At 37.5% G+C, this 26,977-nt stretch overlaps 1 protein-coding gene across 1 annotated transcript in view; it reads left to right on the top strand.

The window, feature by feature from the left end:
* LOC135697862 (uncharacterized protein K02A2.6-like) overlaps positions 1–25,552 on the top strand; it is a gene marked incomplete at its 3' end in the record, with an annotated part of 53,361 nt that extends 27,809 nt beyond the window's left edge. The window contains exons 3-4 of the mRNA XM_065217728.1: positions 24,993–25,199; positions 25,250–25,552. Of these exons, the coding sequence (XP_065073800.1) occupies positions 24,993–25,199; positions 25,250–25,552 (510 nt within the window). The remainder of the gene's footprint in view (positions 1–24,992; positions 25,200–25,249) is intronic.
* Positions 25,553–26,977: the final 1,425 nt, after the last annotated feature.

The raw sequence follows: 26,977 nt of genomic DNA, 5'->3' as shown, positions 1-26,977 counted from the left end.
TATGAACACATAATTCTGTTCCTGGCCGGCACCGGTGGTGTAGTGGTAAGCGTAACTACTTTCTCACCCCAATGGGTCTGGGTTAAATTTGCTACATTGGATGTCTCAGAACTTTACATGATATATAATGTAAACTTATGACGCTCCATTTATGTGCATCATACTGAACAGAATCTTACACTACTTTTTCGAACTGTGCAGATGCCCAACTCAAGAAGTATTTGCGAGCTCAAACGAAGGTTTCGTGATCACCAAAATTAACGGAATCTTCATATGTAGTTGCAACGCATCCTCTTTGAACAAATTAAGCAAAAATTGATACGAAAATTGGCTTTTTTTTTTCAGAAAACCGAAGCGCGCAACCTTTAAATATTTAGAAAGTTTTCAGCCACCATCCTACAACAGCAAAAAATTAATTTTAATATCACATCAAAGTGGATGCACTTCAATCGTGTTGAAAATATGGTGTAATATTACTTGCCAAAAAGGGCAAAATTATCATTAACTGACATAACCCCAAGGCTGCAAAATGCGTGTCGATGCATGTTGACATGACTGGTTCTCAGCAATACAATCACCAATCGTTATGATTCAGCCACCAATCGAAAGATATGGCTATCTAATTTTATTTTGAACAGATAGAAAACCAATTGGACCTGTGGTTGGCCAGCCGGAACGGAAAAACCCGGAAAAGTCCCGAGCAAAATGCGTGTCGATTGAAGTTGACATGAGTGGTTCTCGGTGATTTGGTTACCAAATTTCAAGATTGAGCCACTATTTGAAAGGTATAACTATCTACTTTCGAACGGAACAGACAACGAACTGATTGCACTTGTGGTTGGCAAATCGGAACGGGAACACCCGCGAAAGGTGGCTCAGTGGAAATTCGGATTCACCGATAAAATGGTCAATTCCTGAAAGTAGACCTAGAGATCCGCGATTTTTTCTAAATTGCTAACAATTATGAGCAGAGAAGAAATATACCATCAACATATCGATTCTGCAACCAAGTGGCCAGAAAACGGTCCTCTGGATATCCGGAATCACCGGAAAAATAGTAAATTCTTGAAAGTAGACCTAGAGATCCGCGATTTTTTCTAAATTGCTAACAATCATGAGCATAGAAGAAATAAACCATCAACATATCGATTCTGCAACCAAGTGGCCAGAAAACGGTCCTCTGGATATCCGGAATCACCGGAAAAATAGTAAATTCTTGAATGTAGACCTAGAGATCCGCGATTTTTTCTAAATTGCTTACAATCATGAGCATAGAAGAAATAAACCATCAACATATCGATTCTGCAACCAAGTGGCCAGAAAACGGTCCTCTGGATATCCGGAATCACCGGAAAAATAGTAAATTCTTGAAAGTGGACCTAGAGATCCGCGATTTTTTTCTAAATTGCATACAATCATGAGCATAGAAGAAATAAACCATCAACATATCGATTCTGCAACCAAGTGGCCAGAAAACGGTCCTCTGGATATCCGGAATCATCGGAAAAATAGTAAATTCTTGAAAGTAGACCTAGAGATCCGCGATTTTTTCTAAATTGCATACAATCATGAGCATAGAAGAAATAAACCATCAACATATCGATTCTGCAACCAAGTGGCCAGAAAACGGTCCTCTGGATATCCGGAATCACCGGAAAAATAGTAAATTCTTGAAAGTAGACCTAGAGATCCGCGATTTTTTCTAAATTGCATACAATCATGAGCATAGAGGAAATATGACATCAAAATATTGATACTGCTACCGGGTGGCCGGAATATGGTGCTCTGGATATCCGGAATCACCGGAAAAATAGCCAATTCTTAAAAGTAAACCTAGAGATCCGTGATTTTTTAGAACATGTGAAGAACCCTTAGTTGAGAAGAGATATCTCAGTGCCATAGTGATTCGGTCCCCCGGTGGCCATAAAACGCCCTTCTGGATATCCGGATTCACCAGAAAAATGTTCAATTCCTAAAAGTAGTCCTAGAGATTCGCGATTTTTTCTAAATTGCATAGCATCATGAGCATAGAGGAAATATGACACCAAAATATTGATACTGCTACCGGGTGGCCGGAATATGGTGCTCTGGATATCCGGAATCACCGGAAAAATAGCCAATTCTTAAAAGTAAACCTAGAGATCTGTGATTTTTTAGAACATGTGAAGAACCCTTAGTTGAGAAGAGATATCTCAGTGCCATAGTGATTCGGTCCCCCGGTGGCCATAAAACGCCCTTCTGGATATCCGGATTCACCAGAAAAATGTTCAATTCCTAAAAGTAGTCCTAGAGATTCGCGATTTTTTCTAAATTGCATAGCATCATGAGCATAAAGAAAATATGCTGTCACCATATCGATTATGCTACCGAGGGGCCAGAAAACGGTCCTCTAGATGGCCGGAATAATCGGTAAAATTATCCATTCCTGAAAGTAGCCTAGAGTTCCGCGATTTTTTTCTAAATTGCATACAATCTTGAGCTTAGAGGAAATATGCCATCGCTGAATCGATTTTGCTGCCGGGTGTCCATAAAACACCCTCGTGGATATCCGGATTCACTGAGAAAATGGCCAATTCCTAAAAGTGATCCTAGAGTTCCGCGATTTTTTTCATAAATTGCACACAATAATAATCATAGAGGAAATAAGCTATCACTATATCTATGCGGCTGCTAGGTGACCAGAAAACGGTCCTCTGGATATCCGTAATCACTGTGATCAAGGGCAATTCCTGAATGTAGACCTAGAAATCCGTGATTTTTTAGAACGTGTGAAGAACGTTCAGTTGAGATGAAATACCTCAGTGCCATATTGATTCGATCCCCCGGTGGCCATAGAACGCCCTTCTGGTTATCCGGATTCACCGGGAAATTGGTTAATTACTAAAAGTAGTCCCTGAGATCCGTGATTTTTTATAAATTGCATACAATATTGAGTAAAGAGGAAATATGCCATCACCATATCAATTCTCCTTCAGGGTGGCCAGAAAACGTTCCTCAGGATATTCGGATACATCGGAAAAGTAGTAATTTTTACAAAGTGGTTCTAATGCTCGGTGAATTTTTAGTAAATGTATTGATCCTTAAGTTAAGTGGAGATATCTCAGTGAAATATTAATTCGTTCACCCGGTGGCCATAAAACCCCTTTCTGAATTTGGAATCACCAGGAAAATGGTCAATTAAATTAAAAGTGGTCCTAGCGATCCGCAATTTTTGCAAAATTGCATACAATCTTCATCATAGAGGAAATATTCAATCACCATATCGATTTTGCTTCACGGTGACCACGAAACGGTCAGCTAGATATCCAAAATCACCAGGAAAATGAGCAACTCATAAAAGTAGACCTAGCGATCCACGTTTCTTTTTTAAATGTGAAAAACCCTCATTTGAGGAGAGATATCTCTGCTCCATATTGATTCGATCCCCCGGTGGTCATAAAACGCCCTTCTGGATATCTGGATTCATCGGGAAATTAGTCCATTCCTAAAAATGGTCCTAGAGACCCGCGATTTTTTCTTAATTGGATTCTATCGTGAGCATAGAGAAAATATGCCATCACTATATCGATCCTCCTCCAAGTGATCTGAAAACGGTCCTCTGGACATCCTGAATAAACGGGATCAAGGTCAATTCTTGAAAGTAGACCTAGAGATTTGCGATTTTTTAGAAAATGTGAAAAACTCTTAGTTGAGAGAGATATCTCAGTGCCACATTGATTCAATCCCTCGAAGGCCATAGAAGGCCCTTCTGGATAATCGGAAACACCGGAAAAATAGTGTATTCCTAAAAGTGGTTATGCACCTCTCATAATATCAGCGCTAGCTGGTGTTACTAGCTCGCTGATCGTCTGCCTACTTACGTTGCAGGTTCAACAGCATTTGAGCGACTGCCCTGTTGACGGCATCCCAGGTGCCCTTCTCTCGACGCATTTCCTCGCCGACATTAATTGCGCCAAGGGCAGACATCTCCCTTCGTATTGTTTCGAATCGAGGTCGAAGACCACGTGATGAGTATATGTATGTGTGTTATACAATTTTGAGTAATGTTTTTCTCACTAACCACTGGACCGAATTGCATGCGTCCGGATATGTCATGTGTCCGGATGTGTCCAATGTAATTCTGGGCACTTTTTATAACATTGCACTTGGTTTTAATTCTCATGTTATGAGGTATTATATGACGTGTTACTGAGAATCACGTTACTCAAAATTGTTTAACACACAAAGATACACACCACACACCACACACGTGGTCGTGTGGGAAGTCTAAGCTACTGAAGAGAGTAAAGCTGGGTTTAGACAGGGCAAGTCAATTGATCAAATCAGTTGAATTCAACTGACTTGAACGCGAATTGAACGTGTAAACCATGCCATTCAACTGACTTGATCAACTCACTTGAATTGAAAAAAGTTGAACCAGGCTCAACTTTTCAAGCCAATTGAATTCAACTGAGTTGATCAATTGACTTGCCTTGTCTAAACCCAGCTTAAGGAGTTGTTTTCAGAAGGAAGGCACTAGATGATTAGTGAGTTCACATCGTGGTCAAGGGTACATATGGGTATAAACTCGATTACTGCATAACAACACCACAAAACAAAGCCAGGTTTTTGAAGCATTTTTATCCATACTATAAAAAAATTAAAAAAAGGTGCAGATCCCTAAGCGGCGGGCATCTCTCAATACCGGACATTGCTTTTATCCACGGTTTCATGCGTGTTATTCACGTGTTTTGGCATGTATGCTTCTTCTTATTTCTTGTCTTATACTTCCATTGACCGTTGAAATCATGGAAATCAGCAATGTCCGAGCAATGAGATATGTCGCGCTGGGGGATCTCCCCTTACATATGTACAGACATAGGGGTCCCATAGGCCCCAATTCATGTATTGGTATTGGCATCGACGTCTCTCAATTCATAACTGTGGAAGTGCATTTAGAACAATAATACCCCGTTCACACTACAACCTATATCATGTAATATAGGCTGTATTGCACCGAGCACTCATATAGGATTTCCAGTGAAAACTAAATGTATGAGTGCTCATTGCAAGACAACCTATATTATATGATATAGGTTGTAGTGTGAACGAGGTATAAGTTGAGAGCACGCAATAAGGTAATATGCGATAAGCAATAAGATTTAAATGCGAAGAAGAAGAAGTTGTACAGACATATTCTGATCTCGGCGAGCTTACTAGAATGTTTTTTGAAACTTGGCATCGGATCAAAAGACGGTTTTCTTAGCGATACGTATACTCTCCTCTGTAAAAAAGTTGTAATGTAATGTGTAAAAATGTAATATAAATCTATGCAATCCATGTTTCAAAATTGCTAAAAGCAGATACAATATTACATACATGTATGTGAATTTGATCACAGTTTCTTAGTACATTGTACAATGTTATATTACCCAATAAGCCCATTGACAAATGTGCAGATGGTTTTGTGAAATATTGAATAGCTTTGTTGTGTGTGTACTAACACATTTTTTACTGTAATTCTATGTTTGCACTACGGAGTTATAACATGTTACATCAAGATAGCCTTGTAACATTTTATAACCCGTTATGCGAACGGCACAAGTAGTGTTTCTTGTTTTAGCGTGATTTGTTTATTTTTGAAGCCATCCATATTTCAAATTCAATCTATTCGAAAGTGACGTGTTTCGCTTTGTCTGAATAAAAAAAAAATGAGTGAATCAAGTGATTGGGAAGAAAATGAGGATGAATCGGAATGCTCGATTGATGAGGAAATGGTGGTGGAAGAATATTCCGAGGAGGAAGACATAATTATTGGTGATGACAATGAAGAAACTGTGGGTGAAAGTCAACTGAATGTGTATACATCAAAAAGTGGTAAGCAATAATGCCAGAAGCAACAACATTCCTGTTACTGTGGCTAATGACAATAAGATAATTGAATGACAGAGATGCTGAGGATAGCTGTCTGATGTCCTTTGTATAAGATCCTGCTCAACTGGCTTGTTGGTGTTAGTGATATGAGGCAATGTTTAGTGGTGTTTGTATTTTATCATAATGTTTACTTTTTTTTTGCATGAACTGCAGTGGTATCGTCACGTTGGATATTCGCTATATGGAAAGTTCGTAGGTCTCACGCGTCGTCACTGTACGCTTGCTCAGCAATGTTCACAATATTTTTGCTGCTAATGCAAGCAAGCTATCTGTTGGGCCAGATCTATAATATATGTGTTGTATCGGACATCGATCTATGCCAGGGTTTTGTCAATGTTATGAAGTATAGGAGGAAGGTGGTAAAGTTCAAGAATCTGTTTGTATTACTTAGTAAAACAAAAATAACGTAAACTAATAAAAACATTTCGTCAATATTTGCAAGGACAGGACTGAGATTTTTTTCGGCGCCGGTGGTGTAGGGTAAGCGTGACTGCTCTCTCACCCCAATGGGTCTGGGTTCAATCCCAGCCGAGGTCGGTGGGATTTTTCTGAGGCATAAAAATCTCTGGTCACGTCTTCCTTCGGAAGGGAAGTAAAGCCGTTGGTCCCGGCCCTTATGCGTTGATGGGTACGATATCCTTACGCAGGTTTGGAAGCTGCCTCTCTGCACATTCGATTGTCGTCAATGGATGGCAATCTATATCCGTCGGTGATTGGCACTAGATTGCGGAACAGAAAACCGACGTTAACAAAAAAAATAGAACAGCAGGTAACTCAGGACCATATTCAGAAATCTACCACTTGTCAGAGGAATCCGGATATCCAAGTTAATATTCTATGACTACCACGTGAGTGAATCGATATGACGCAGATAAATTTCAATTTTTCTCAGCATTCTGAGCATTTATTAAAGTCAAAAAATCATAGGTCCAGGCACACATTCAAAAACTGACCATTTTTATGAAGAATCTGGATATTCGGAAGGGTGTTTTATGGCTACTGGGTGTTTGAATTAATATGGTGCTGAGATGTATCCTCCTCGCAGAGTTTTATGATTACTTTTACGGTGATTCGGGAAATCCAGTTTTATGGTGGCATAATCAATATGGTGATGGCATTTTTTCTCTATGCTCAAGATTGTACGCAATTTAGAAAAATATTATGGACCTCTAGGACTAATTTAAGGAATTAACCATTTTACCGGCCTTTTATAGCTTCCGGGGATCGAATCAATATCGCGCTGAGACATATTTGTTCAAATAAGCGCTCTATTCATTTTCTAAAAACTTGCAGAGAAAGTTTTCCAGTGATTCCGTATATCCTGAGAACCGTTTTCTAGCAACCCCAGGCAGAATCTATATGGTAGTGGTATATTTCCTCTATACTCAAGATTGTATTCAATTTGGAAAAAATCGCGAATCTCTAGGACTACTTTTATGAATTGACCATTTTTCTGGTGCATCCGGATATCCAGAAGGGTGTTTTATGGCCACCGGGGGACCGGATCACTATGGCACTGAGATATCTCTTCTCAACTAAGGGTTCTTCACATGTTCTAAAAAATCACGGATCTCTAGGTTTAATTTTAAGAATTGGCTATTTTTCCGGTGATTCCGGATATCCAGAGCACCATATTCCGGCCACCCGATAGCAGTATCAATATGTTGATGTCATATTTCCTCTATGCTCATGATTGCAAGCAATTTAGAAAAATCGCGGAACTCTAGGTCTACTTTCAAGAATTTACTGTTTTTTCGGTGATTCCAGATATCCAGAGGACCGTTTTCTTGCCACTTGGTTGCAGAATCGATATGTTGATGGTTTATTTCTTCTATGCTCATGATTGTAAGCAATTTAGAAAAAATCGCGGATCTCTAGGTCTACTTTCAAGAATTTACTATTTTTCAGGTGATTCCGGATATCCAGAGGACCGTTTTCTGGCCACTTGGTTGCAGAATCGATATGTTGATGGTTTATTTCTTCTATGCTCATGATTGTAAGCAATTTAGAAAAAATCGCGGATCTCTAGGTCTACTTTCAAGAATTTACTATTTTTCAGGTGATTCCGGATATCCAGAGGACCGTTTTCTGGCCACTTGGTTGCAGAATCGATATGTTGATGGTTTATTTCTTCTATGCTCATGATTGTAAGCAATTTAGAAAAAATCGCGGATCTCTAGGTCTACTTTCAAGAATTTACTATTTTTTTTCGGTGATTCCGGATATCCAGAGGACCGTTTTCTGGCCACTTGGTTGAAGAATCGATATGTTGATGGTTTATTTCTTCTATGCTCATGATTGTTAGCAATTTAGAAAAAATCGTGGATCTCTAGGTCTACTTTCAAGAATTTACTATTTTTCCGGTGATTCCGGATATCCAGAGGACCGTTTTCTGGCCACTTGGTTGCAGAATCGATATGTTGATGGTTTATTTCTTCTATGCTCATGATTGTAAGCAATTTAGAAAAAATCACGGATCTCTAGGTCCACTTTCAACAATTTACTATTTTTCCGGTGATTCCGGATATCCAGAGGACCGTTTTCTGGTCACTTGGTTGCAGAATCGATATGTTGATGGTTTATTTCTTCTATGCTCATGATTGTATGCAATTTAGAAAAAATCGCGGATCTCTAGGTCTACTTTCAAGAATTTACTATTTTTCAGGTGATTCCGGATATCCAGAGGACCGTTTTCTGGCCACTTGGTTGCAGAATCGATATGTTGATGGTTTATTTCTTCTATGCTCATGATTGTAAGCAATTTAGAAAAAATCGCGGATCTCTAGGTCTACTTTCAAGAATTTACTATTTTTTTTCGGTGATTCCGGATATCCAGAGGACCGTTTTCTGGCCACTTGGTTGAAGAATCGATATGTTGATGGTTTATTTCTTCTATGCTCATGATTGTTAGCAATTTAGAAAAAATCGTGGATCTCTAGGTCTACTTTCAAGAATTTACTATTTTTCCGGTGATTCCGGATATCCAGAGGACCGTTTTCTGGCCACTTGGTTGCAGAATCGATATGTTGATGGTTTATTTCTTCTATGCTCATGATTGTAAGCAATTTAGAAAAAATCACGGATCTCTAGGTCCACTTTCAACAATTTACTATTTTTCCGGTGATTCCGGATATCCAGAGGACCGTTTTCTGGTCACTTGGTTGCAGAATCGATATGTTGATGGTTTATTTCTTCTATGCTCATGATTGTATGCAATTTAGAAAAAATCGCGGATCTCTAGGTCTACTTTCAAGAATTTACTATTTTTCCGGTGATTCCGGATATCCAGAGGACCGTTTTCTGGCCACTTGGTTGCAGAATCGATATGTTGATGGTTTATTTCTTCTATGCTCATGATTGTAAGCAATTTAGAAAAAATCGTTGATCTCTAAGTCTACTTTCAAGAATTTACTATTTTTCCGGTGATTCCGGATATCCAGAGGACCGTTTTCTGGCCACTTGGTTGCAGAATCGATATGTTGATGGTTTATTTCTTCTATGCTCATGATTGTAAGCAATTTAGAAAAAATCGCGGATCTCTAGGTCTACTTTCAAGAATTTACTATTTTTCCGGTGATTCCGGATATCCAGAGGACCGTTTTCTGGCCACTTGGTTGCAGAATCGATATGTTGATGGTTTATTTCTTCTATGCTCATGATTGTAAGCAATTTAGAAAAAATCGCGGATCTCTAGGTCTACTTTCAAGAATTTACTATTTTTCCGGTGATTCCGGATATCCAGAGGACCGTTTTCTGGCCACTTGGTTGCAGAATCGATATGTTGATGGTTTATTTCTTCTATGCTCATGATTGTAAGCAATTTAGAAAAAATCGTGGATCTCTAAGTCTACTTTCAAGAATTTACTATTTTTCCGGTGATTCCGGATATCCAGAGGACCGTTTTCTGGCCACTTGGTTGCAGAATCGATATGTTGATGGTTTATTTCTTCTATGCTCATGATTGTAAGCAATTTAGAAAAAATCGCGGATCTCTAGGTCTACTTTCAAGAATTTACTATTTTTCCGGTGATTCCGGATATCCAGAGGACCGTTTTCTGGCCACTTGGTTGCAGAATCGATATGTTGATGGTTTATTTCTTCTATGCTCATGATTGTAAGCAATTTAGAAAAAATCGCGGATCTCTAGGTCTACTTTCAAGAATTTACTATTTTTCCGGTGATTCCGGATATCCAGAGGACCGTTTTCTGGCCACTTGGTTGCAGAATCGATATGTTGATGGTTTATTTCTTCTATGCTCATGATTGTAAGCAATTTAGAAAAAATCGCGGATCTCTAGGTCTACTTTCAAGAATTTACTATTTTTCCGGTGATTCCGGATATCCAGAGGACCGTTTTCTGGCCACTTGGTTGCAGAATTGATATGTTGATGGTTTATTTCTTCTCTGCTAATAATTGTTTGCAATTTAGAAAAAAATCGCGGATCTCTAGGTCTACTTTCAGGAATTGACCATTTTATCGGTGAATCCGAATTTCCACAGAGCCACCTTTCGCGGGTGTTCCCGTTCCGATTTGCCAACCACAAGTGCAATCAGTTCGTTGTCTGTTTCGTTCGTAAGTAGATAGTTATACCTTTCAAATAGTGGCTCAATCTTGAAATTTGGTAACCAAATCACCGAGAACCAGTCATGTCAACTTCAATCGACACGCATTTTGCTCGGGACTTTTCCGGGTTTTTCCGTTCCGGATGGCCAATCACAGGTCCAATCGGGTATCTACCTGTATTAAATGAAAGACGATAGCCATACCTTTGGAATGGTGGCTAAATCATAAAGATTGATCATCGCATTATTGAGAACCAACCATGTCAACCATGAATCGACACGCATTTTGCAGCCTTGGGGCTTTGAGGAAGTTTTTATGGCATGGGGTTATGTCAGTTAATACAGTGCATGAGCTGAAATTACGTTGCTTTGACTGCATTTGTTTATTTGTGTGGCCATAAAAATTACATGAGATTTTCGACATGATTGAAGTGCATCCTCTTGGATGTAATATTAAAATTTATTTTTTGCTGTGTAGGGGTGAGAAAGCTAACTTTTCGATATTGTTTTGTTTTGGGCTCACTAAGTTTCATTCAAATCGGAGAGCTTCATGTCCAATTGATTTGCTATTTGACTCACATAAAACCTGCAATTTCACTTTCAGAAAGTCAATCAGCGATTTTATGATTCATGAGCGCTCACTCAAAGTGAACAGCAAACTGACTGATTGGAAGCAACTTTGAACGCAGAGTCTCCAGCTACAGGATTATATGAAGCATGCAACCAACCGGAAAATGTAAAATTCTGCCTTCTGCCACCCAGTCACGTCGATCTTCTCCTGCATCCGATAGCGGATAACATTGCACAGAACCTTGGGAACAATACATAGTAAGTGGTGGGACAAAAATTAAATCTAAACCCCAGAGACGATCCAGCTCAGGACTGGAAGTCGCTATAGTAAATGAAAAGAAGAAAAAGAAATTTAAAGCCAATTATCGTCGCCATTGGATGCAAAAAAAAATCTGATGACGAGTTGATTGACTCTGAATTGACGCTTCAACTTTATTTCCCCAATGGGAGCTCAGGGCCCAGCTGTGAAAGCAGAATCTGTGTACGGGAACTGTGGGTAAGACGTACAGCGGGGGTAAGACGAACAGAAGAATGTTTGGTGGCTGAGCTATTGAATTATAAGGTTTTATCATATCCACTCTTACTTTATGATATTTAATGAATTTCAGAATACACGACTTGGTACGGGAGCTGCCAAATGTGAAAATATGAACAAAATTAATTATACATTGCTCTTGTGGCGATGTGATGTAAATTTCGATGTGCAGTTCTAAGGTTGTACAGCATCCAAACGAGCTACAACAATGTTTACGATCATGTTCCAGGTTCAAATTTTGGTGTTACACAGGCGTGTAGAGGCGATTTACTAAGAAGTTTATCATGATGTAAGACGGGCAGTAAAAATAACTCATTAAAACAGTTTTAAATGCTTAGGGTTACTGGATTTTGTAGATGCCTACACAGCAAAAAAATAATTTTGATATCACGTCAAAGCGGATGCACTACAATCATGTCGAAAATATGGTGTAATATTACTTGCTAAAAAGGACAAAATTATCATTAATACAAAGCATGAACTGACATTACGCTGCTTTTACTGCATTTGTTTATTTATGTGGTCATAAAAATTACATGAAATTTTCGACATGATTGTAGTGCATCCACTTTGATGTGATTTTAAAATTATTTTTTTGCTGTGTACGGCAGGTGCTAAATTAGTAAGAATCGCTTCGACAATAAATTAAAACCATGGTTGATTTTCGCATCAGATGTCGCTAGTGAAAAAATGCTACGACATTTTATTTTGTATGCAGAATATCGAAAAAGGCCGATTTTTACGAAATCAGGACCCACATTGAAAAAAAATAGGTACAATTGATAGCACTTATTTTTATCGAATTTTTAATGAAAGTTCTTCTTTCCACATTGTTTTGCTAACAGTTTAGTTTTTGCTTATGTAATTCTTGCTCAGAATGCAGCAATGAAACGCGCATTTATTCGATTGATAGATATTGTGTCACACTTCTCCGACTCAGGAATGGCAGAGTCAGTGGAAAAGCTCAAGAGATTTTCCCAGTGCAAGCGCAGTTCACAGTCAGTCTTCGAGAATTGTGAGACAGTGCCAGAACCAGATGCTGTCGCTACTTGCAACAAGCTGCTGTTAGCAAAATAAAGAAAACTTCTTGTGTTGTGCTGATATTTTTTTCTTCTTCCTTATAAATAGTTTGTTTTGCCGTGACATTACGTATCTACAGGGAAAAAAAATGAAAGACAGCACTACAACGTGTGTTTGTCACGTGTTGAGTGTTCTCCACGATTAAAAGGTAAATGCAACTGCACTGCAACATAAAATGCATTGTACAAACTTGATGATAACGTGTACTGTTGACGTGTAATCTGATATTTTCTCGGCTCATACACTGCCCATAAAAGCATATCAGTCCTATATGGAAAAACAGCAAACCGAGAAAAACGCGGTTGAACATGTATTTGTCCATAGGCTCTTATAGATAGGGCAACCTAGTTTCAGTATTTTTCCCAATATTTGCTGATATTAGTGCACAGTGTGAAATGCCGGTCGATTCTAATGTATAATCTAATTCTGACAAAAATCCATTTGGAACTGTTATGGTTTTATGAGCAGTGCAATAGGCTCATGAAAACGGCATGTGCATCAAATGTAAGGGTGCATTTCTTACATCCTCTGTATATTTTTCTTATGACTAATGTAATGGCAGCACCGTAAAACGGGGTAAAATTGTTAGTTTTTAAAGTATACTCTAAATATTGTTTACAGCAATGAATGTTTTGCAAATATATTTTTTTTTTCAAAACAAGTACTGAGGATCATAGAGTTAATTCGTTAGTATTATGTTTAACGGAAATTAAAGCTATTTTTTTAGTGCTGTGACCGAACATCAGTATTTTGATTTGGGGTTACTTTGATAATGCTCGGTGAATATAGAAAAAAAAATGTGTGAAACTCAGACAATTTATGTATAAGAAAGTTTGAACATACTGAGAGGTAAGCACGTATCATCGGAACGTTTTGGGATTCTTGACCCCCCCCCCCTGCTCCTGCGTGGACAATCGTCCATACATTTTTTTTTTTTCATTTTTATGGGCCGTGGATGATTGTCAACTAAACTGTCACTAAATTCTCCTGGTATGTGATAAGCTGTCTACGTAGTTTATACCCCTAAGAGACTTGTGTGTGAGAAAAATTGCGAAAAAATCTAAGGGCACCGGTTCAAACTTTTTTATAAACAATAAAATGCAAGTCGCTAAACCGTAAATAATAAAATAAAATCAGTATTTAATAAAATAAAAAAGTAGTATTTAATCAGAAAACATCATAAGCAATAAGAATACAACATTGAATTTGTGATGGCTATATTAGAAATACATTTCATACGCCATTTTTTCCCTTGATTTGTTTTCCATCAATCTTGTTTTCCGTGCTGAGCACCAATGCTACAAGACACCAGGGAGGCAGCTCCCACACCTGGACCCTACCTATCGACCCATCAACTCATGAATCGGGGACCTACGGCTTTACTAGGCGTGATTAGCGATGTTATGCCTCAAGACATCCCGGCGGTGCCGACTAGGATTGAACCCAGGCCTGCTTTTTAATATGTTTGTAAAATATGTAACACATACTAATATAAAAACTACATACGATATCAAAAGAAATACCCTAAGCTACAATATGGAACCAAAGTTTCTATTTCAGAAAAAGCGAAGAGATTAAATTTAATCATTATATTATACTATCAAAGTTACCCGTATTATCAAAGATAGTCCGTTTTACGGTACTTATAACGGTCAACGTGCAAGCAAGTTTTCCGGCATTAATTTTCGAATAAACCTTCACAAAGCAGTACGCACTGGTTGGGGGAAACATACTTTATTGGAAAATTTTGCAAACATTAACTTTTCAACATTATTTAAAAATAAACCTTCCGATAACCACATTATAGAATCTGTCCTTACGGTGTAACATCTTAAATTCTGTACATATTTTAAACAAATCTGTTGTACATTATTCAAGCGTAATTCATCAGATTGTTCATTCGGTCGATCTAATACGTCAGCACATATACATTTTGAGATAAATAATGCGTAATTGTTATGTTATTTGATGTCTGCAAATATATGTGTAAACAAAGATCGTTGAATCGAATGAAGAATAACAGGCAGTGATGATAGCATAATTTATTCTTACGTTCTCAAAGCAAATATTGTTCTGTTTTGTTACGGAAAATTCATTTACCTACCGTTATGATTCACGTTTCATACACCTATGGCTAAGCTCCAGCTGTTCCTTATAGAGATTTCAAGTTTAAAAATTCATTACCAATCACCTTGCGCTCAGGTGTGTTTTGGTGTGTTTTGGTGGGTTTTGTTCATTACTTGCACACTCATAAAATAAATCACATAACCAGTGGAAAATATCCATGTGAATTTCACATAACTTTCATGGGATCCCATAATTGGAAATTGCACCACTAAATCACATGAACGTTATGTGTCCAATGAAATCTATATGATTTCACATATAGAATTTCTTATGCTATGTGATATTCAGATAACAATTATTATTTTTGTTATAGGAAAAATATTATATGCGTTCCTAATAGTAACTAAGTGAAATCTTTTTTCAGTGCAGGTCCATCGGTGCTATCTAGAAGCTATTGTAAACGAGACTTTTACTATAGAAAAAGGGGGTTGTTAGATACCGTAACCATAATTTTTTTTTAAATTGTTTTTTATTGCTCAATGTTTTGAATGTAGGCCTATTGCGGTGCTTTTTGATCATTTGACGAATACAAATCAATTACAATAGGGTATATTGTAAACAATAGAATCTATTGTATTTTAATATATATTTTTTTGTAATTGTATGGTTATTTTCATCCAGGTATAGACTCATTCTGGAAAACACCAGCATCTGAGAGAAAGTTTGTTCAATCAGATGGTAGGGTAGGTGTACCAGTTATGGTCAAACGTTCCTATTATGGTGTGTTCCAGTTATGACATATGGAATTCCCATAGGCCATAATTGGAACACATCATAATAGGAACGTATAGCCAAAACTGGTACGTCTACCTTATACTTAGTTTATATGGGCGTGTTGTAATTTGTGAACATCATCGTTTAAATGCATTGTTTACGTTTGGCTTCAACTCAGTTGTATGATAAATTTCTAAAAACTGAAGGCTTAATTTCTACAGATTTTATAAGTTTCTCTACATTTCTGAGAAGAAATGACTCTCTCTTTTAGTTATTCTCAGTGGCCGTGTAAATCGATTACCAAAATTTAGATCAACGATTCTTAGCATGTTGATAGTTGGCTTCCTCTCACTTTCCAATCTGGTATGTAAAGAGGAATGGCAGATATAATCTGCCTTTTCTATTATTTGGTTCGTTCGCCTTAAGACTTTCAGACTACAGCTGATATATCTTAAAATAGGCTTCTTTATATCGTATTATCGTGAACCCCCGTTAATCTGGACGATCTTTCATGCATATGATGATGATGACGGTCCCACCTCTTACCCCTACAAAGGTTTGATAAATATGACAATTTAACCAGGTTAGCAAACAAAATCGCACTGATTACAGTTACAGATATAAATTCCCTCTAGAGATTACAGTTGCTTCACAGCGATATAAATGTGGAAAAGCTCAGGCGTCCACCTCTTAGTTTGCCTTTTTGTCCACCTAAAATATTCATAAGTATTACTATCATTCATGAGTTCATGAACAACCACAAAGCATCCTATTACACTAGCAACCTCGCAATATGATGCTATCATTATGTTCAGCAATGTCAGGAATGCTCACGAACCCCCGACATTTACCAAAAAACTTACTACTAACTCAAGGTATCTTCCAAATAAGCTTCAAAATTGCATTTTTTTTTTTAATCATATTTTTGAGTCCTCTTTCTCTATACTCGTAATTTGCGCTTGAGGCTCCATTTTCTGTAGGCTACTTTTTTTTTAAATCTAGTACTATTAAATCAAATATTAAAAATCCATCATCACCATCGTAGTGAACAAAAACAGTTTTTGCTGTGCTGCAATAATTATTAAAAAGTCATGACAGCTATTCTAACAGAATAATCTGTTAGAGATAACATCGTCAAGATACATAATTTGTCAATTGATAAACAAAAATTACTGGATAACTGTTCGAAACATCGTGTGTAAATGTGTGAAATGCAGAGTCTCTTAAATTCTGTAAGTGTTGCTGACCGTTTTATATGTCTGGGCATTGAATTGGAAATATTTATTCGTTTTAAAATACAATGAATTTTGTGAAGCACAAACCAAGAAATGTGGTGTTCTTATTTCTACCGTGTTTCTAGTATTATATCTATGGAAGTCCATATGAACACCATGAACACTATAAACCCCATAGTCAAATATATAATTCTTGACTTCACCGACAACCATTTCAAAGAGTCCAGCATCAAAGTTGAGAAAGTGAATCTTTTACATCGCAAAATCATACGCATTATTTTACTCTGCATGCGCTGTAACCTCGATATTTACGTTTTATTGGCCTAAAATAAAGTGGAAAGGCAAAACTCTAGATGAGAAGAAATGGCTAATCTGTATAGTTGTATTTTACTGCAAATAGTTAAATCGTTTTTCAATCGACATATATTTCCATACTTCTTGACAATTTTTTTGATGAAATTGTCAATTTGAGAGTTGAACTTAAGTTTGTCACGTTTGTTTGTTTGTAATCACGCCAATATATTAAATCTTTCGATCGCGATCAATAATCTCATCATCAATTACAACAGAGACGTTATCATTTACTCGATTCCGTGGAATTACCATAAATTTAGTTTTACTTTTAAATACAAGCTGCTTATATTTCAATCATCTACTTAGAGAACCCAAATCTTCATTCAAGTGTAAAACAGTATCATCTAAATCTTTAGCTGCATTGAATAATACAGTATCATCTACAAAAAGATTAATGTCACAAAATCTTGAAACACGTCGCGTGTCATTAATAAACATAATAAATATAAGGGACCCTAATACACTTTCCTGGGGCTCTTCAACGTTGCTGGAAACATAATCATTAGAAAACAGTCCGTTGAGTTCTATAAGACAAATAGCTTTCAAACCATTTATATTCAGTACTCAGAACATAACAATAAGGGCCTAGAAATTGTTACAAAAGTGCGTTTTAGATCCAAAAATACAGCAACAAGCGTATTTTGAACGCCTTAGCTTTAAGCCGTCAAAATTTTATATGTTTTGGTTTAAAATACAAAAAGTTATTAAGAATTTTCATATTGGCTTTAAAAAGTTCAGGAAAGTGAAATCAAACGATTTGCCCTCAAATATACGTATTCGTTCCTCAATCTGACGCAAATGTCACTAAACCTTACATTTCGTCACGAAACTTTGCGAATAATATATTGATTAATATATATCGTATAACCAGGGAGGCGGTTGTAGCGACTTAACAGCGACTTAACGTCCCTTTCAAAGGGAGACTCGACCATAAATGATTTCACCTTAGAAAAATCCCAACGACCTCGGCTGGGATTGAACCCAGACACACTGGAGTGAAAAAGCAGTCACACTTACCACTAAACCACCGCGGAGCCCCGCGATTGATATTGATACGTATCTTCTTTTAAATGGTACGGAATGCAGCACCGCGAAGGCTAGGCATATGGAGAATAAAAAAGTTTTCTATTTTTATGGCCGCCTTTTCAATCCTGAAAATCACTTTTCTTTCAAAGTGTGGAAAGGGTTTCGGATTCGATCAGCGAAAGAATTTTTCAATTTAAATGGCATGGCAATATCGGGTTTTTGTAGCGATAAAAAGTTTTAATAAGCCCATAAAACATTTTGAACCTCCAGCGAAAGGATGACATTTTCGATGTGGGTGGGAGAGTGGTTACGCATCATGATGACGGACGTCTAGTGAGTAATGTGTAAAGTTAATGGCCTAATTGTCATTCACACGATAAATTATTCTGAAGATGGAGGAATCATGAAGTTTCCCTGTGAGATATAAGGAGGCAGTTCAGTTGATATAAAAGTATTGATGATATGAATATCATGCTTCACAATTCACAATTTTAACAACACCATTAGCTGACCGAGGCATAAAGCGAAAAGGAAACTGTTACATAATTTGAAAGTTTCAATCTGCGGCATGACTTTTCCTATCTCTCGATTGTTGATTGACACGTTCATTTTACTAAAGGACGAAATACAAGGTTCAAGTGAGTTGTTTGAACACACTTCCGATCTGATAGTCACCGTTTAATTGGATTGACATTGAATACAGCAAGTATGACATCGACATATCGTCTGGACGTTAAAATCGCAGTTCAATCGAACGCTGAATTGAATCACCTAATCTGCACTATGAAACAGAAACGAAGCAACGAGAGGAAGGTAGGCTAACGATTGAAAATTACTTTATTAACACTGATTAAAGTGATATAATGATGCGAAGTTGTTCAATTTTAACCGAAAAATAAATGATACAACTAAAGAGATTGAATTTGGTAGAGAACATCTCATAATTTTGAGGTTAGTCCCCTACGAACATTACACGGTGATGCACCCGTTAGTGTACGTACGTTAAATGTCACTATTGTCTTTTTCTGGCATCAGCCTCTTTATATAAACCCATCCATCGTCAGTTAACGTTTATCAATTGAAAGCAACGCAAGGGCTCCCTCCTACACAGTTGTCTACTTTTAGACGAGATTCAAGCGTTTAATTTCCGAACTAGTTACTGAAAAAAATGATTATTTTAGACAATATTTTATCGCGGGTATTTTTATTTTAACACACACAACTTTTATAAGTTCATTAATAAAAAATTATACTCAAGGGAATCATGATGTAATATTCTGCACGTCTTAGCTTCTATATGTAAACGGAGCCCAATTGAAATAATTTATATGAACCGCCTGATAAAACTTTGGTTGTAGAGGATTCAATGAAACTTTAAAATCTGCCTGTATCCCCCCAGCATTTTTTATATATATATATCAGTGAGTGCCGTTTGGTGATGCTTTAACACGGTAAGATAAAAGTACCAAAAAGTAAGATCTTTTCACTCATCGCGGCACTATAGTGCAGGAACCCAAAGTAGGTAAACCGGGTCAAAATTGTTTTCATTTACTTGTGTGCAATTCGTATGGAAATTTCCACTAGCTTTCTAACCAAAAGTAAGCTAGTTGTACCCGAAAGTAGGTAAATATGATTAAACTCAACGTTGGGTTTCCACGCTTTACTACCCCTGTTGGGTGCTTTTTGACAACATCTGAAGGACAAAAGGAGACAAACTAATCAAAAGTAGGTACAAGTGAACTGGCCCTTGATCACTTTTTTCTTACCGTGCAGGTTGCTTCATTTGTCATGCTTCGGCTAACAATAAAAAGTAGCACCGCATTATTATTACATGAATGTTGTCATATCTCTTATTTTCGTTCCAAAATGGAACAGCAACAGATAAATTTAAAGTTCGTTCACAGTCTTCTTCTTTATTCCTTGATTTAACGTCGGTTTCTGATCCACAATCTAGTGCCAATCACCGACGGACATCGGTGCCGGGACACTTCCGAAGGAAGACGTGACCAGAGATTTTCATACCTAAGAAAAATCCCACCGACCTCGGCTGAGATTGAATCCAGACCCAATTGGGGTGAGAAGCAGTCACGCTTACCACTACACCGCCGGCGCCGGCACATTTCTAGTCTAGTCTAAAGGGTGATACGGTCAAAATTTGGTCAATATCAACTTGACGTATTTCTTTCAATTTTGCATTTAAAAAACCTGAACACCCCTCATTTTGAAGGTGTGTGTGAGTAGAATGTTGCTCCTATTTTGATTTTGGAATTCACTCTTCAGTTGTCAAAATGCCGTCCAAGCAAGAAGAGCAGCGTATCAAAATTTTGCTCGCGCATCGCGAAAATCCGAGCTACTCGCATGCAAAGTTGGCAAAATCGCTAAAAGTTGCCAAATCAACCGTTACAAATGTAATTAAAGTGTTTGGGGAACGTTTGTCGACAGCCAGGAAGTCTGGATCGGGGGGAAATCGAAAACCGGAAGCCGCTGAGACGACAAAGAGAGTTGCCGGTAGTTTCAAGCGAAACCCTAACCTCTCTCTCCGAGATGCCGCAAATAAGCTGGGTGTATCGTCTACAACCGTGCATCGAGCCAAAAACGAGCCGGACTATCGACTTACAAGAAGGTAGTGACTCCAAATCGCGATGAAAAACAAAATACGACGGCCAAAGCGCGATCCCGGAGGCTGTACACGACGATGCTGACGAAGTTTGACTGCGTGGTAATGGACGACGAAACCTACGTCAAAGCCGACTACAAGCAGCTTCCGGGACAGGAGTTTTATACGGCAAAAGGAAGGGGAAAGGTAGCAGATGTTTTCAAGCACATGAAACTGTCAAAGTTCGCAAAGAAATATCTGGTTTGGCAAGCCATCTGTACCTGTGGCTTGAAAAGCAGCATTTTCATAGCTTCCGGGACTGTCAACCAAGAAATTTACGTGAAAGAGTGTTTGAATAAACGTCTGCTGCCTTTCCTGAAGAAACACGGTTGTTCCGTACTGTTTTGGCCGGATTTGGCATCTTGCCATTACGGTAAAAAGGCCATGAAGTGGTACGCCGCCAACAACGTGCAGGTGGTTCCCAAGGACAAGAACCCTCCCAACACGCCAGAGCTCCGCCCAATTGATAAATACTGGGCTATTGTCAAGCGGAACCTAAAGAAGACCAAAAAAACTGCTAAGGGCGAGCAGCAGTTCAAGGCAAACTGGCTTTCTGCGGCGAAGAAGGTGGACAAGGTGGCTGTACAAAATCTGATGGCAGGGGTCAAGCGTAAGGCCCGGCAATTCGGATTTGGAAAAGCGGAAGCCTAACTGAATATTTTCCTGAATTTTATACTAATTGAACTTGAAAAAGAAATTTAATTTGATTTTTTAAATAAACGATTTCACCGATTTACACGCGTTTTCCCTTGACCAAATTTTGACCGTATCACCCTTTAGTGTCACTTACATCCACAATTTGACAGAAGCAGACAGACAGAAGCACCCCTGACAAACTTGTATCATGATGAAAATTCCTTTTATTCAGAAATATGGGATCGAAATAGTACGTTATGATATACCCAGTAGGGGGTTTCCGATTGCACTGGATGACTGATTTCAATGTGCAACATAAAGTAAACGTTGTGTGGGATCCGTGTCAGGAAAGAGGCTGACATATTGAAGTACAACACTCAATCGGTAAGATATTCAATACTCATGATGGTGTATCAGGAATACCTTCGCAAGTCAAGATCAATGTGGCTGGCATCTGCCTCACAGGAAGATCAAATATAAACTATTCGATTTATTTTATGTTAAGAGCTGACTTGACGTGGTGTGATTTTGTACATCCATCCATTCAGTTCAGAGTACCTTCATATGAGTTTCATTTACTATAGCAAAAGAATTTATACTTTCTCACTTACACTTAATCTAACGGTTCCTTGGTGTACTACCTGCAAAAGAAGGAAACAAAAGACATATACACAAAAACAATTAACATCTTTAATTAGGGTATTAATTGAACAGATGGCTATGGCAAAACTATTTACCTTAATAATAAAGATCAAAATTCCGTAATCATTGGGCACAGAGGGATATTTCGTTAATCAAGCTGAGTCTATTTTTTCCTAAATTAATCAACATTGATTCAAAATTGGGTTCCTTACTTTTGAAAAAATAATCAGTATTTATATATTTGAAATAGCTGAGCCAAAGATATTTTTTTCGAACCCTCAATCGATTTTCAAATAAAGATTTAAACTAAATATTCACTTCACTGTTTGACAATAAATTAACAAACTGACAGCTCGCTCCCATACAAACTCTCACCGAGCGTCGTTAATATGGTGATTTTGGCTAATGTAATCGCACTTAATTAAAATAGTTCCAGTGTATCAAAACAGATGAAATTTTGGATTTCGGTTTCATTTTTAATAAAGATTATGAATATGCATTTTCCCCAATACCCTCAAAGAACCCAATTGGGGAAAATCATCTGCCTCTTTTGCGTCAGTATACAGCTCGTCACTGACAGTTGATAAATTCGGAAAAACCTGTGCCAATTTAGGCATGCAAACGTGTGAAGTTTCGTTCGAATTCGTTGGTGATTAATGCCACAATGAAGCTAAGATCATCACGTAGTGCAGTAACTGAGCTTCACAAACAAGAAAATCGTCGAGTATATATCGCTAGTATGTTGCAAATGCCAATACGAACTGTTCAAGATACAATAAAATGGTGTGATGGGCATCAAAATTTGTCACAAACATCCTTGGTTCGTTTTAAACCCAGATCTGTAGAGGAACGAACGTCCATCATCGATCAACATATATAAACGGGTGAAGGAGTGTGTGGCAGGCAAATGAGGACATTTCAAGAAATTAATGTAAATTCTACGAAGTACGTTAGTTTCCCAAAATATAGTGTGTTTTAATATACTAGCAATAAAAATAATAAAACTACGACCAAAACATTTAAGGTGGTTAATGTTTACTCTCCCTGTATATTTAAGAAATAGGAGAAAAATGATCTAAACTTTCATTTCTTATTCAAAGCTCACAACGTTGTGGTATCATTTCAAATTTGGCTGTTTTTTTTATGCAAGTTCACTCGAAGTGATCGTTGTAGTTGCTTCTGTAACAGGATGATTGAATCTGGTCGCAAAAAAATATACATATCAGTAGATTTATTTCAAATAGTTCGTCCATTTAAGCAGTTCGTCCATTCCAGCGATTTTTTTTAACTATGATTCCAATAGGGTTACGGGCTGAAAACTTAGGCTAGCCCCTCAACTCGGCCTATCATGCAAATAAATTCATTTTCAGCAATAAATCCCAATTTTAATTTCACTACTCATTTAAAATTGAGATCCGTAAACAAATCACTTAGTAGTGGGACGAATTGAGTACATTTTCTGCTCACTATCGTGCAGCGTGACAAACAACTGTCATACTAATCCTGTTACAACAACACTTCAATTCAATTCGTAATTTTAACATGTCATGTTAACATGTTTTAACATTTAATGTCTTTTTAATTCATCATTATTGAAAAAATACAAAGAATGTAATAATTACATTCAAGGTGTTTTTTTCTTGTTACTTCAAACCTGAAGTTTACGATTTTCAGAGTAGGTTGGAAATGCAATCTAACATAAAGCTTCAGTGTGATAATTTATTAGCAAGAGAAATGTCTGAAGAGAGTAAGTTGATAGTTCCGCTAGAGTATGGTAGTATGAAAGTTGAATAGAAATTGAAAATGAGCGAAGGGCCATTAATGTATTTTTACTAAAAATAACAAAAAAAAAAACTATACATATTTTTCCAAGAAGATTTTACTTTTCTCAATTGATGAATCTACGTTACGGTCGGCCAGCAGATGGAAATGATGTGAAAATGATAATGACGTTTTGCTAGCTGTCAAATCGTATGGAATATTTTTTAGTACATCATCACTTTTGTGGTTTTGGATTTCAGACCTAGGTGCACTGGTGCAGTTTCGCGTAGATTCATCAATAACTTTGTCTCAGACGACATTTCTATCAGAAGTTAAGTTTTCTTGCTAAATTTTATTGAAAAATTATAAAGAAACCATTTTGAAAAGCATTGCAAGATCCAACATGGCCGAATTTAATTTGAATGATTGCCCATAAAAAAACCATTATCCAAAGTTTCATGTGAATCGGAGAAGGACGAGTCGAATTAATTGCGAGTCGTCAATCAATTCGGACGCGATTTTCATAAGCTCCCACGCGATAAATAAAATAAATTAATATTGTTTTTATTTTACTTTATTGACCAAGCGTAATTTTTGCTAACGTCATGAGCTGCGAAATTTTTGCCTTCGACGCCTCTGCCGATTCGATAATGTGGACTTGTGCGGGATGTCCACGTGTGTTCCATGCTGCTTGCATCGGTGTTACTGTGCAGTCACAGACAGGGGTTCAATGCGGAAAAAGGAGAGGAAACTATAGTCGCTATATTCATAGTCTGGCGGATAGAATATCGATCCATCAAAAAGCGGAACCAATTCAATATATTTTAAACCAATAATTGAAAAGGTACTATCAACTTTTATGAACAAAACGTTAATTATTCTTTCCTCGCCAGTCGAACGCAAATTATCAGCATCATCGGATAGGGGAAACTTTTCTCAACCCAAGGATGGTGTTAGTTTGCGTAGGCGTGCCTTGAGTTACGAGAAAAGGGTTTCCGAAGTTTTGTTCGCAATTGCAGATGTGCTCTTTTCTGTTGTTGTTCGTGATTTGCTCGATTGGTTCCGCTATTTGACAGCTCAATTGGTTCCCGAGATTCTATCCGCCAGACTATGAATATAGCGACTATAGAGGAAACCGGTCACTTCATACATACTACCATGTTGCGAGGCTTGTCAAAAGAATGTTGAAGCAAATTTGGACTTCCACCGGCTGTCGGAGCAACAGAAAAACCTCACAGAGCAACTGAATGCCAACACGCAGGTGATTCATCAATTCACACTGCATCAGAGTAAACCCAGTATAGTCAATGAAGGGCTCGAGGTTCTGCTAACCAGCATAAAAAATGAGCTATCTGCAATAAACAAAAACAGCAGTTTAGCTGGCAGTGTAGTTACCATAAAAAGCACGTCACGTCTGTATTCGACTCTGCAATACAGGTAACCAATGACAGAATTTCAAAGTCGTTGGAATCTGTGACGTCTGGGCTGGCCGGTGATCTGCGTAATATCAACGCAGAAATATGTCAGCTCAATCAGCTGGCAATTGATGCAGCCGCCACATCAACAATGACTACTAACCCGATTCTAGAGCTCAATATTCTTGATGAGCTGAAGTCATTGTCAGCTCATATAATGACTTCGCAGAACCCCGCGCCTTCGCCCGAACCATCTGATCCATACACCAATTTGGAAGACGAAATAAACAACACCGACGTATGGCGTCTTCTAGGCACCAGAAAGGTATGGAGGACAGACTGGTGTCAATACGATGAGCGAAAAAATCGTCGTATTAAACTGTTTTTGGAAATAAAAGATGCCAAAGACATCATCATATTCAAAGAGGAAATATAGATATTTCATACTTGGTGTCATAAAAGCCTGCTACAATTCAATATAAAAAAATGTAACTCAATTACCATTAGTAGAATACGAATCCTCCCCGATATAAGAATCACTTTAGGAAACCAGATCGTAGAAAAGTGTGATAGAGTCAGGGATCTAGGTGTTATTTTGCACTCAAAACCAGGCATGGAAAATCATTTGCATTCATTTCGTGCATTCATTTACATTAATTTGCCTCTAACTTTTTTTTTCAACAACATTTCGCAAAATGATGTATAGAGCTACAACTTTTGTTAACAATTCAAATCCATATCTCTTATGCATGACGAACCAGAGCGAACAGAAGCCGCTACTGTTTTTCAGTGAATGTATTTTACATTCACTGAAAAACAGCAACAAGTTCTGCCCGTTTTAGTTCGTGATTCATAAGAGATACAAATTTCAGTTATGAGCAAAAGTTGTAGCTAATAACAAAACCTTTAAAAGCTCTATACATAATTTTGCGGAATGCTGTTGATGAATTGATGAAAGTTAGAGGCAAATGAATGCAAATGATGTTGCATGCCTGCTCAAAACGCACTTTCACCGATCATTCAAACACAATTCTTAACAGAGCTAACAACATGCTTGGTTTCATAAAACGTTTCAGTTATAACTTTCATGATCCGTATACGATAAAAATACATTGCTTATGTAAGGTCGATATTAGAATATTGCAGCATAGTTTGGTCTCCTTTTTCAATCACACTATGGACTTGGTAATTAAAAAAAAATTATAAAATTAGTATGATGAATTAGCAATAGCTTTAGTTGGCGGCGGTGGCTCTTCTTGACCTTCTACCCCCTGAGTAGTTAGTGTGAATAAGGGCGTCTATGTGATGTTTTGCTGTACCTAGTGCATCCTGTTCCCTTAACTTGTTGAGGACACCCTGTCTTGCCTCAAAAGTTACACTTTTTGAAGCACTAGTCTTCACAACATAAAGGACACAATTACGGAGCATGAGATTGGATCAAATTATTCGCAGTTCTACTTGCCAAACGCCCCCGGCTGGGTTAGGGATAGAGGATGACACACATACACACACACACTTTTTCAATCACACACGAATAAAGAATAGAGTGATGGACACATATAATAAGTACTGCGATAACATTGACTTTACAATGACAAAAACGTCAGCTAGAAGTAATGTTTTAACTTGTTCTCAATACATATTATAAAAATATAAACAAAGACAAAATTGTAAAAATAGCACTAAAGACAACAATTGTAAAACGGTCTACACTGATTGACGACAAATAAATAAATAAAAAACAAATATA

Source organism: Ochlerotatus camptorhynchus, unplaced genomic scaffold (genome assembly GCF_037179485.1).
Source record: "Ochlerotatus camptorhynchus isolate MF236.1 unplaced genomic scaffold, CSIRO-AGI_Acam_v1.1 ptg000008l, whole genome shotgun sequence".
Taxonomy (NCBI): Eukaryota; Metazoa; Arthropoda; class Insecta; order Diptera; family Culicidae; genus Ochlerotatus; species Ochlerotatus camptorhynchus.
Note: the sequence above shows the minus strand (reverse complement) of the source record. Positions and strands in the feature narration are given on the sequence as shown.